The sequence below is a fragment of the Nothobranchius furzeri genome, chromosome 12 (assembly GCF_043380555.1).
Source record: "Nothobranchius furzeri strain GRZ-AD chromosome 12, NfurGRZ-RIMD1, whole genome shotgun sequence".
NCBI classification, from domain to species: Eukaryota; Metazoa; Chordata; class Actinopteri; order Cyprinodontiformes; family Nothobranchiidae; genus Nothobranchius; species Nothobranchius furzeri.
In genome coordinates this window covers 57,394,720-57,407,808 of record NC_091752.1, presented here as the reverse complement: position 1 = coordinate 57,407,808, position 13,089 = coordinate 57,394,720, and the positions used below count along the sequence as shown (strand labels likewise).

Here is a 13,089-nt window from a genome sequence, read left to right as displayed (position 1 = left end):
ATAAAACAAAGAATAATCTTGTCATCTGGACAAAGCTGAGGAAACGGAGCGCTTCATTGAAGACAAATCACATTCTGCTTGGAGATCTATAGGCTGGTAAGGTTAGACCACTGTGATCTGCTGAACGACGGAGTGGAACATCTGTGTGGAGATGCTCAGTTCATTAGCGCCTGCCTTTTCTTCAAATACCAGTTCTCAGTCACTTGCAGTTCTTTTGGTTAGAACCTGGTTCCGGTTTTTATAAAACGATAATATTTTGGGCTGTGCTGGAAAGATCATCAGGCAGATGTTGGAGATGACTTGAAACTCAAAAGATACTATCACAAGTTTTAGCAGAAGTCTTTCCCAACTCCTAAATGAGTCATTTGTCCTTCAGAGCTGTAAAGTAAATAGTATTCACTATTATAGTTGGTCTCATGTTATAATTGAAATTAAATGTAGAACGCATTCATGTTTTCCAACATCATGCTTTAGTAGATCGCTGTTATTAAAGCAGCTAAACCTGCCATTTTATTGTTTTAGACTCTTCGTGACATCAGCCGTTGCTAGCTTGCCTTCTGTGGTTTACTCTGCCAAAACTAGACCTAGCTGTGCTTGGATAAACCGTAACTCTGTCACCACAACCAGCAGTCAGAACAGATTCAGGGTGGTTACACTCTGTGGGCCTCCTTGAAATGTTGGAGCAGCTAAGGGATCTCAGGTGTAATGGTTATTGATGAATGACAGGATTAGCCTGGGATTTATCCCAGCAGCTTGCTGCAGGACCATGGGACGAGGCTCTGCGATCACGAAATGTGGATGAATACATCTGAGCAGGCATTGTGTTTGTCGTCTGTTTGCAGAGTCTTTGGATAAGTGGGAGCGCCTGACGGTGGCTGATGCTCTGGAGCCTGTTCAGTTTGAAGATGGAGAGAAGATTGTGGTTCAGGGAGAGCCTGGAGACGACTTCTTCATTATTACAGAGGTATCGTCTGTCATGTCACGTCATTGTGTAAGCTAATTTTCCCTAAATGTCACGCTTCCTGTAAGCTGGAAGTGTTGACACATGAGACCCGAGACCTTGTGTGTGTCATCAGGTGGGCGCTGGGGCTGATGTGCATACCATCAAACAGAGACGTTGGTGGGCTGCACTGACATCGGAACTGTTCTCAGTTTATTGCCACCAGCAGACAGACTACCTGCCCCCCCCCCCCCCCCCCCATCCTCAGCTATGATTTCTGTGCAAAGAGTTGTCCCCCTCTTATACACTGCAGGCTTTGTGGAACTGGGGCCCCTGGCATGGCTTCGTGAAGGGCCCCCTGCCTGTCATCCTAACACACTTTTGATTAACTCCATACTTATTCAGCTTTCACCAGGGTCAAGTCAGGAGGATTCTGTCTGGGGGGGGGGGAGGGGGGCAGAGGCACAATCTGCTGCCGTTTTTTGCCTTCCTCGTTTTTCTAGACTCACTTGGAGGTTAAAGTCTCCCTTTTTCAAATTCATAAATTATTGTCTGTCAGGTCCTCCTGTGTCCTGCATCCAGGTAGCTGTTCCCTCCTTCAAATATACATTTATGGTACTCTGTTAAAGCTGCAACTATTAAGGTTAATATTCTGACTTCCAGTTCATTGACTAAGATGTTCACTGGATGTTCATCAGAGTGGATTTTACTTGCCAGAAGTCAAAATGTAGACACAACACCCCAAAATTGAGGACAGCTGTAGGAGTGTGTGCGCACACACACACACACACACACGCACGCACGCACACGTTGGCTGGATATAAGAATAAAAGATAAAAACACTTCCTTCATTTCATCTCAATAAATAGGCACACTGTAGGAAAAACCTGACCTTAAATGACATTTATAGGTGTGTGTGTGTGTGTGTGTGTGTGTGTGTGTGTGTGTGTGTGTGTGTGTGTGTTTGATGGATTTAAGGCCTGTTTTATTTTATGAACTTTTCACACACCTTTGGACACATTTTGCCCATAAAACAATATTTTGTTTTGTTTTATCTGAAAGAAGTAACTCCTCCTTCAAGCTGAAGGCCGTTGCTTCGACAGTTTAGACAAAATAAATGTTTCACAGAGCTGCATGTGCGCTACATCAACCCTCTTTTATTAACAGAGTTGGTGGAGTTGAGGGCTCCACATTAAGCAGCAAAGACTCTTAAAAGCCAGTTTGACTGCAGAAAATGGAAACAGACACAAATGCTACAATTAGCAACACATGACTCATCAATCTGAGGGTTTGTCTGTTCCAGCAAGGAAAAACTATGGAAAGGTTTGGAGAGGACTCTAGGGGATCGCACAGTGAATAGAGTTTGTTCATCTTTCTGTGTGTTATTTCTTCTGGTCTGCACTCCTCAGTAAGCATACATTTCATTGTTCTGGAGAAAGATTAGCTCTTTAGTAAATAAATAATCACTTTCCAGCCTGGTTTCTCTCTATTTCAGACTTTTATTGCTGTGCATATCCGTTATTTTACCTCCTACTGTACAGCAGCCTGCAGCAGCCCAGTGCTTTCTTTAAGCTCATGTCTCATGAAGCCTGATTTTCCCAGAGCAGAGTGGACCAGGGTGGAATGTGTGCTGCTGACTTTCACACGAGGTCAGGAGACCCAGCCTCCCGGGAGGGAGACGAGAGAGACAGACAGTAAGAGAGAGAGATGAGTCAAAGAGGGCAGGGACGTGTGGGTAAAGAGGAAGACCACAAAGTAAGGAGGGAGTGGAGAGTTTTAAAAGTGTCAGTAATTCTGAGATCAGCCCCCTGCACGCTCACGATCTTCTCCTCTTGTAATTTTTCATCATGTGTCTCTCCAATTATGATCACACACAAAGCTGACATGTCAGACGCTCCTGCTTAGCTTTTTTTTCTGTAGTTTTCATATCTATTCGTTTCTACTCTGTTTTTCCCTGTTCTCTTGGTGGAACAGCCACAGAACACGTCCACAAAGATGGGAGGGCTTACAAAAGGAAGGTATAGAGACATCACGTTCTTAGCTTAACAGGAAAAAGGGTTCGTTCATGGAAAGTGACATGTTTGCTTTTTATTCTCACAACAAACCTTTACAAGCTCTGGACCAAAAGTCTGAACCATCAGCTCCTCCTGCCTCCTTCTCTCCCTGTGGCTTTTAGCAACCTTTTTCCTCCAGCCATACATTTAGAGTAGATCCTACAAAACAGAGACGTTTGCAGAAGTTACAAGAATGAGTAAATCATGAAGTAAATCATGGAATCCTAAATGTGTCCTAACAGAGAAAGGTTGTCAAAGAGAACTTCTCAGTGATGAGTCAAGCTAACAGGGCCTTTCCATCAGACCTGTAAGCCTTGCATAACATTCGTGAAGCGTGGTAGGCAAAAATCAGTCGCCGTTATGGTGGGTGTGTGTGTTTCCATTGTGTTTGGGACATGTTCCAGAAAGACACACTGCTCCACTAAATTTACCCTTCAAGTCTATATTTTAGACGCTACACTTCCAGAATGCAGCAAGCTCAGCAGTTCAGATCAGGCCAGACAGGAAGTCAAACATGATGTCACGACCTGACCTGTCTTCCCATTCTGTTCAGTCCTGTGTCTCTCCTGCTTACTCCCACCTGCCTCTCGTCTCCCAGTCACTGTAGATCCCGGCTCCCCGTGCATTTAAACCCTCCCAGCTCTGTGTTCCTTGTCTGTCCGTTGTTTCCTTGTCCCGCGTGCTTACCATTAAAACCTCACCTCCGCTCGACTCACCTGCGCACCGTGACGCATGAAAGCAGTCCGGTCATTTTGTGACCCTAACCCACTCTACTACTACTACTACTACTACTACTACTACTACTACTACTACTACTACTACTACTACTACAACTAATGTTACTACTACTACTACTACTACTACTACTACTACTACAACTAATGTTACTACTACTACTACTACTACTACTACTACTACTACTACTACTACTGTTACCAATACTACTACTACTACTACTAATGTTACTAGTACTACTACTACTACTACTACTACTACTACTGTTACCAATACTACTACTACTACTACTGTTACCAATACTACTACTACTAATGTTACTAGTACTACTACTACTACTACTACTACTACTACTACTACTACTACTACAACTAATGTTACTACTACTACTACTACTACTACTACTACAACTAATGTTACTACTACTACTACTACTACTACTGTTACCAATACTACTACTACTAATGTTACTAGTACTACTACTACTACTACTACTACTACTACTACAACTAATGTTACTACTACTACTACTACTACTACTACTACAACTAATGTTACTACTACTACTACTACTACTACAACTAATGTTACTACTACTACTACTACTACTACTACTACTACTAATGTTACTACTACTACTACTACTACTTTTAGTACTACTACTACTACTACTATTACTACTACTACTATTAGTACTACTACTACCATTACTACTACTACTACTAATAATAATACTAATATTACTAATACCATTTTTTTTTACTCTTCTCCCAGTTGAGCTGAGCTAACGCAGTTGTATCTCTTTATTCTGTATAATCTGGTTATGCTGTATAATCTGTATAATCTGGTTCTTATAGACATCATCTTATCCACCCATCAATAAAAGGCTGTTTGGATTATTTCCAAAGGTAGAAGTCTGTTCTTTATTAGTCAGCCTTCTGATAACAGCCACCGAATCTCCAAACTGAGATGACGGACCACTGGCTACTGCTGGGAAGCTACTTCTACCCCAATTTAATTATGTGGCCTGGAGTCTCAAGAGTAAGACTGTAAATCTGGAGACAAGAATCATTAAAAAGATTTCATCATTCTTATGGGACATGTAAATTTCCAACAACCAAACATATGCTTTACTTTAACGTGATACATGTATGTATTGGTTACTGTGGAACACCGTTAGCTGTCTTTTAATCCATTCATAGGATGTGGAAAATCAGGTGATCATTTATTGCTACATGGTTTTTGTTTGGAGACATCTTGTCACGTCAAAAAGAAAAGCTGCCGCTAGGAGGAAATACAGATGTTTAGGACTTAAAATTTAAGTCTCATTTAAATCACATCAAGCTCACACATCTCAAGCGATTACGTATCAGTGTCTGGATGAAAGGTCTGCAGAATCAGGAGATGGATGTTCACCATCTCATCTCCACTGCTCATATATTTACTCTCATCTTGTCCAGGCATCAGGCTAAGCAGTATTTCAGCTAGCCCACATGTCTTTTGACCTCCCACCAAAGTAATCATGCAGACAGGATCTGAAGGGTCCCTGTGGGTCACACGGAGGAGAGCTCTCTGTGGATCGTCTACAGTATTTGTCTCCTGGGTTTTAGCCTGAGACCAACTAATCAGCAGGGCTTTCATTAGCTACAGATCAATGCTGTTAACAAATGGAGCTGTTTTTATCTGTACGCACAAGCTGCAGTTGTAGGGCAAACATCACTGCTTGACTTATTTGTGGAATTGCTTTAGGTGACGCTGTCAGAAGGTGGATGTAGGTAAGCTGAGTGTGTGTTGGTTTGGGAATGAAAAGGTGCTGGGTGGAACAGGCTATATCACCTTTCTCTGTCGCTGTCCTTCCAGTGGTTGTAACAAACTCACAAGCTTTCATTTCTCACTTTAACACATTCCACCCTTTGTCTGAAATACTTGTTTAGCTATTGGACTGTGGCTGGAGATAAAGGGTCTGTTGAAGGACTGATGGGTGGTTGTGGTTTCTTTAATTGATGCACATATTTATTATTTCTCTGTCTGGTCCTCATTCATTCATATTCTCTGTTTGTTTTTCTCTCTCTGCCTGATCTGCTCTGCTGTCTGTTGTTGTTAACAGACCTCCGTTGTTGGGCAGAAGTGGCTCTCTGGTGTTTATAAAACAGATATCTGTGAAGCAGAGCTCTCCCCCTGAGCTGGTACAGTAGGAGATGGTTATCTGGACCACACTGGAGGAGGCCTGCTCACCGAGGAACAGCTTTTGCTGAGGTGCTGCTCTGTCTCACTAGTTTTGTTTGGACGTGAATGGAAAGGAGGGTATTCCTCGGGTCGTAAACATAGAACTCTCAGAGCCCAGTTCACCTTTTATTGCTTTGCTCCTTCAAAGCCAGAAATATAAACTGGGTTGTTTGAATTGTGCTTCGATAGGTCAGTCTATAAACAGTAAGGGCTTTTTAAAAAGCATTGATTGGAGTGACCAGCGCTGTAGATTAACACAGGGGCACCTCATTTATGTTCATGAGCAAATATCTCAGATGGGCTCAGACTGAAAACGCAGATTGATGTTTCTTTAGGGTTTTTATGTTAAAATGATCAGAAAGCACACACACGTCTTGTGCAGAGCAAGAAAAAAATGTACAAATATATATATCTCTGGTTCTAAAGGTATAAATAAAGATAAAAAAATGACAAAGAACAAAAAAGTAGAGCAGCAAACCATCCAGTGGTTAATATCACCTTATTTTATTTATACAAAGACGTCCTGCTGCCTTGGAGTCTTCCATTGAGTTACTTTGTCATAAATAATGTCCCAAATTATGCCGGTCTGCAGACAGTTTATTTGTTTTTAAGTGGAGTTCAGTGAAAATAATATGATTATGATTATCTAATATCTGACCTCTTGTTTCTGAGTCTGAGATCAGTTCTAATTAATGGGGAACCTAGGCAGTTTTAGCACCCCCTTGTGTCAGTTTGAAGAACCGAAAGCAAAACCCATCTCCTCACTGTGCGTTTGTCTTTTTCACACCTTAATCTAACAGCTAAAATGTCTCCCAGCCTTCATTAGTGTCTACAGGAGTGATTCGTCACTAAATTAAACAAGTCAGCTGCGTTCATGATCCAAAACATGCTGGAACCAGACTGCAGCGCCAGGTATGTCAGCGCTATTTTTTCTAAGTCCCAGCAGAGCAGCCTGCCAGTCTGATGTTGCAAGTGGAATTTTCTGCCCACAGAGGGCGATAGGGGCTGGGTGGCCTTTCATTAACCCTTTAAAGAGTCTTTTTAGCACAAACTGACTTAAAACTATTCTAATCCAAAACCCTCCATGGCATTGCTACACACACACTGCCATTAATTTAATTTAGTTTTTCTGTGACAGAATTATTATAAACATTTAGTCAGAAATACACTGGTTCAGTTTTCTTCCCCTGTTCTCTAACCATGACCCATTTCTGCTGCAACCACCAAGCTTTCTGTTTAGGAAATGCAACATTTATTATGCATTTGGTTTAACTAATGTCATTATTAAGATTAGAGATAGAGATCACGTTTAAATCTTCATGTCCTTTTCACAAAAACACACTTTAAAAGATTAGAAATGTATCTTTAAGCAGAATTCTCACTTTGTGTTGGACTTCATACACCAAAGTCTTTCATTGTGAAAGACCAGTAAGAAAACTGAATCCGTGGTCTGATTTAGCTCTTTCACAACCTAAGATGACCTCCAGCCGTATTAGAAACCTTCTGGGAAAATTGTGCCGTCTCACTGCTGCAGCGACTCGGGCCGTTCTCCCAGCTGCCTTGTTCCCTGACTCTCCTTCCTCTAGTTTTAACAGAGTTATAGTGCCAGCAGTAGCTTTTATTTTAACACTTGATGGACAGTGCTGCTGAACATTTGTGACATGATGTTTGCTGCTGCAGGAATTCTTAACTATTCTTTAAATATTACTCCAGTTTGCTTGATCACTGTGACATGCACCCTCTCTTTTCTTTTACAATTACAATCTGTTAGCTGACCTTTCATAATTCCACTTTCATCAGTTTTCTTGACTCACTCAATCCAGTGTAGGGTTGCCGGGAAAACTTACAGAATTCATGCACAAAGGCTCAAGTTGGGAATCAAATTAGGGATGCACCGATACCTCTTTTTTCCAAACCGATACGATGCCGATACTTGGATCTGAGTACACGCCAATGCCGATTACCGATACCGATACTTCGACCACACAAAAAAATGCAGTGATTTGGAATACAGATTTCATTTTCTTCCCTGCTTTCAACAGGAAAAGACTGTGAGGTGGATAAAAAGTAAAATATATGGATGGAAATCGTCACAAAACTAAAATATTAGGTGAACAGAAATGACAAGTTACAGTGAAGCCATTTTCAAGCAACTGCATTGGTATCGGTTCCTGGTATCGGTTAACTTTTACCGATACTGGTATCGGTATCGGTGCATCCCTAAATCAAATCCTAGATGCTCCTGCTGCAAGGAAGCAGTGCTAACCAGCTGCAGCACCAGTGAGCCCATGTGATCATTCATTTATAAACATCAGTCTGTCTATTAATGCAGCAACAAATCAGAAGTGCAATAGAGCCTCAAATATTGTAATATTTCATTTTTTCTTTACTTTTGCCAAAATATTTTCTTTTGTGACAAATCCCCTTCAGAGTCCTGTCTGTTAGTCCAGAGAAGAGGCTTCACATGCTTTTTACACACCTCTGTTCATCTTGCTTCGTGTTTGCTATACCAACCTGAGGCAGTCAGTAGGAAACAGGGCATGCTTTTGTTTCAGTTTTAACATTTGCCACTAAAAGCTGTCCAAAGGCCCAGTAAGGCTGATTTTACAGTTGCTGGTAATGACTGCACAGTCAGGAGTTACACTGCACACTGCACCTCTGTAGTTGTCTCTTAACAAAAGTTACTTTCAGGCTTCAGAAAACATTTTTAAAGACAAAATGACTCAACAGTCTGTTCCAGAATGAAATGAACTCCATGTTTTTATTTTTGGATTCAGACTTTCTGCTCATTCACAGCTGCTTAGAGGTTCTGGAAACAAAAAGACAATTTAATACTGCCACCCCCGATAATAGCCGCTCCACAGGCTCACTGTTGCTGCAGAAGACCAGAGCTACATTTATTTTGCTGTGTCATGCTGATGCGTCGCAGCACGGTGTGCCCAGGTCTTTCCTGAGAAGGACACGCTCACACCATTCTTTACTTGAATAGAATCCACTACTTCTCCACAGCTCATTTCAAGCACAAACCCGGTGAGTCACACACATCCCTTTGACTGAAACAAGCTCAACTTTGTGCGCCTGCACAGAGTAGCTGGCAATTCTGGGTCTCTCATTAAGCCTCATTATATTCATATTTAGGAATATTAGCCTGGTCAGCACCAGGAGCAGAGAAAACAGAAAAGGATTAAGGATTTCTGGAATAGTCGAGTATTTTTTTTAACAAGCCAAGAGTAGCTGGGAAGTTCCCGTCTTATGGTACTTTTTTACCTGCTATCAAATAAAGTTAATCTAGAATCAGCACTGACTGTGCACACATACACACACACACACACACACACACATGCACACACACGAAGAGCTGGTGGAGTGCTTTGTGGCATGGTGTGGAAACAATCATCTGACCTTGAATGTGAACAAAACAAAGGAGATGATTTTAGACTTCAGAAGAAACAGGGTGGAGTCAAACACTGTTTCCATCATGGGAGAAGAAGTGGAGGTGGTTGAGGAATACAAATACCTTGGAGTTCACCTGGACAACAGACTGGACTGGAGAAAGAACAGCGAAGCCGTTTACAAGAAGGGACACAGCAGACTGCACTTCTTGAGGATGCTAAGGTCCTTCAATGTCTGTAGCAAGATGCTGCAGATCTTCTACAAGTCTGTTGTTGAGAGTGTAATCTCTTCAGCCATCGTCTGTTGGGGTAGCAGCATCAGAAGCAGGGACCTGAAAAAGCTCAACAGCCTAATTAAAAAGGCTGGTTCTGTTCTGGGGACGACTGTGGAATCACTGGAGGAGATAATGCAAAGAAGGATTCTCCAGAGAATCAAGAAAATGATGGGCAACCCTGAGCATTCTCTTCACAAGACTGTCCGACAACGGAAGAGTGTCTTCAGTCAGAGGCTTCTTCAGTTCTGCTGCAACACTGACCGCTACTGGAGATCCTTCCTGCCAACAGCCATTGTTATATACAACAACTCTTTGATGACTTGATTATTATCATTATCCTGAGCTACTACAGCAATCAATTTCCCTCTGGGATTAATAAAGTATTTTTGAATTTGAAAACAACAATACCTCATGCTGTTTACACAAACTTTGTGTGCGTGTGTGTGTGCGCACGCTTGTGTGTGTGTGTTTGTGTGTGTGTGCATATGTGTGTGTGTGCGCGCGCGCGTGTGTGTGCATATGTGTGTGTGTGTGTGGGTTTGTGTGTGTGTGCGTGCGTGCGTGCGTGTGTGTGTGTGTTTGTGTGTGTGTGCATATGTGTGTGTGTGCGCGCGTGTGTGTGTGTGTGTGTGTGTGTGTGTGTGTGTGTGCGTGCGTGCGTGCGTATGTGTGTGTGTGTTTGTGTGCATATGTCTGAACATGCGTGTGTGTGTGTGTGTGTGTGTGTGTGTGTGTGTGTGTGTGTGAGGTCCTTTTGGGACTGAAACCCCAGATACTTAGACAACACCGGTGTTTCCATTTAATGGAAGGATTCTTGTTCAGGAGGATTTTGTGATGGAGACACTTTCAGTTCAGCCTCTAATGGACTTAGATGTTTATGACACTCTAGTGGATTTAAAGCTGAACTAATCAATTTGTCGTGTGGAACAAATAAATGTGTTTCTGCTCATGTATGTCCCACTCAACAGGTGTCCATCCTAAAGAAAGTGAACTAAATCCTGTGCACCTGTGTTCGTATTAAGCAAAGGAATTTCTGCCCAGCCTAATCCTCCTGATGATTACCAGTGCCCCCCTTCACACGCACCCTCTCCTTAAACAGTTCTTTTTTTTCTTGCCTCGGTCTTCTTTACTTCACCCAGCTTTTTCCTTTCTGTTTCTGTGTACAGGGCATAGCTTCTGTTCTGCAGCGCAGGTCTGATAATGAGGAGTATGTTGAGGTCGGCCGCCTCGGACCCTCTGACTACTTTGGTGAGTCTGGTGGGGTCTGGCTTTTTTTCTTTCACACAGAAAGTTATAAGACACACAAAATAAGTCACTCTTGTCTAAGTATTATATGTCAACTTTTACATTAATTAAAGAAGCACTGGTCGTTGTTTAGTAAACCAGTTTCTGATTTTTGCACTCATCGCTGACATGCCCATCTTACAGCGGTTTCCTGTTTTCATTCTGCAGACTCAATATTACAGAGCTAACACTTTTAGTGGTCTTCAACCAAATCAGATTTAAAGTTTTCCAAAATGGTGCCAACATTAGTAAATTCATCATGTTCAGTGGCAGATACAGCTTTTAATCCGGAGATGATGGAATAAAGTGTTGTCTCGTGTATGAGCCGCAGTTTTACAGGCTTGCTTCTATACGATCTATGACTTTATCTTTGAACACATTACAGATGGATTTGAACTGCAATGCAGAACATTTCTCTGGAGATTTCATGACTCAGCTATTTACTGTCCAGAAAAGAGAAAAGAATAAGAATTTTGATAGATGTGTTGACCGGCTTAATCATCAATAATTGCGCTCCCCTGAATAGAAATGATGCAAGTAGACAACTTGATTAAAGTTTAACTTTTGTTTTAGCCAAAAATAGTTTCCATCAATATCTGGTTTTAACTATTCAAATAAATAGATTTTTTTTCCAATCATCAATATTACATGAATTATTAATGCATAAATCAATTAACACTTGATTAGCTGATCTTTCTCTCCTCCTCTTATCCACCCAGGGGAGATTGCCCTGTTGCTGAACCGTCCCAGGGCAGCTACCGTGGTGGCCCGTGGGCCCCTGAAGTGTGTGAAGCTGGACAGGCCTCGCTTTGAGCGTGTGCTGGGCCCGTGCTCCGAGATCCTGAAGAGGAACATCCAGAGATACAACAGCTTCATCTCCCTCACTGTGTGAGAGTCCACACCCCCAGCAGGGGTGTGCAGCATCAGCATCAGAGATTCAGCGAGAGGGTGGGAAATGGGATGGGAGGATGAAGGGTGAAGATTTTCAATCCAAAATAACATCCACAAGGCTCACTTCTGCCCTTTTTCTAGTTTGCGCATATATATATATATATACATATTATTTTTTTTACCTTGTGCACTTTGGCTTGATCTGTTCTGTCATGTAGCTTTATGTCAAACACAACAATGCAGGGGAGTTCAAAGCAGAGTGGAAAGTGAAACATTTAACTCATCATGTAAATGAATGGTGTGTCAGCTGTACATGATGCATGCAGGGCTGACCAAAACTGGTGTTTGCACTTTGAACTTATTTATGAGGAGGATGGAAAACCATCACAAGACACAAAGAAGGAAAAGTAATGTTTACGTTCAGCATGAGGAAGTGGGTTCACATTTCTTCACTCGCTGGCTGTTAGCCTTTTTAACTTTTGACTGTGGTGACATCATTTCTGGATTAAATTAAACACATGCTAGACAAATGTGTTATTTCAAATGTACTATAGTGGTAAAATCATTAAGAAAACTATATTATTGGCTACTTTTTGCTTCAGAGTGCTTTTACTACTGGTTTCAGGTGGGAAGTCATAAAGACGGTTTTAAGTTGACGTAAATTTTGACTTTGTGGATTTTTTAAATATGTATTTCAGACAAATCAGAGAAAAAATATGAAGCCAGCTTTCACTCAGCCTTGCTGAAGATCTACTGTCTGAGTATCTAAAGCGTGATTTATCATTAATGCCAAAAACAGACATTCCACAGCTTCATGAAGTCCATCTCCATCACTTTTAGCTTTGTTAGTGGAAGTCCTGTAAAAAAAGCTTGAGAACATGCTTTTAGTTTTTAAAAATCCACATTTTCAGCGGTTCATGTTCTTCACTTAGAAAAGCGATGAGACTCCTAACAACCAGACTTTGGGTTCATGGGGAAATCAGACTTTTGATAAACAGCCAATAGCTTTAGTAAGGTAGGTTTGATCTCTTCTTAGTAAAATTACATTAAACATGAAATTATTCATCACAAATGAGTTTACAGAATTGTTGCTGCTTTCAGTAGAAACATGTTCCTAGAAGCTGTTCAGGCTGATCTCTGATCTGTTTTACTCCAAAGGCGCAGTAGTGTTACCATCACACTCCTCTGCTTTCACTGTCTCAGGATGAAACCAAACGTTTAACACACACCTACACGCCGAGCATTTAGTTTGGTTGTTGTAGTGCTGAGGACGGCGTTGGGTCCATGCAGAT

The 13,089-nt window shown here is 41.6% G+C and overlaps 1 protein-coding gene across 2 annotated transcripts in view; it reads left to right on the top strand.

Annotated features, from left to right (window-relative positions):
- prkar1b (protein kinase, cAMP-dependent, regulatory, type I, beta) overlaps nucleotides 1–11,930 on the top strand; it is a 99,449-nt gene extending 87,519 nt beyond the window's left edge. For both annotated transcript variants that reach the window (XM_015945601.3, XM_015945602.3), the window contains 3 exons: nucleotides 843–964; nucleotides 10,789–10,870; nucleotides 11,626–11,930. In XM_015945601.3, the coding sequence (XP_015801087.1) occupies nucleotides 843–964; nucleotides 10,789–10,870; nucleotides 11,626–11,798 (377 nt within the window). In that variant the 3' untranslated portion in view covers nucleotides 11,799–11,930. The remainder of the gene's footprint in view (nucleotides 1–842; nucleotides 965–10,788; nucleotides 10,871–11,625) is intronic.
- The last annotated feature ends 1,159 nt before the right edge of the window (nucleotides 11,931–13,089 follow it).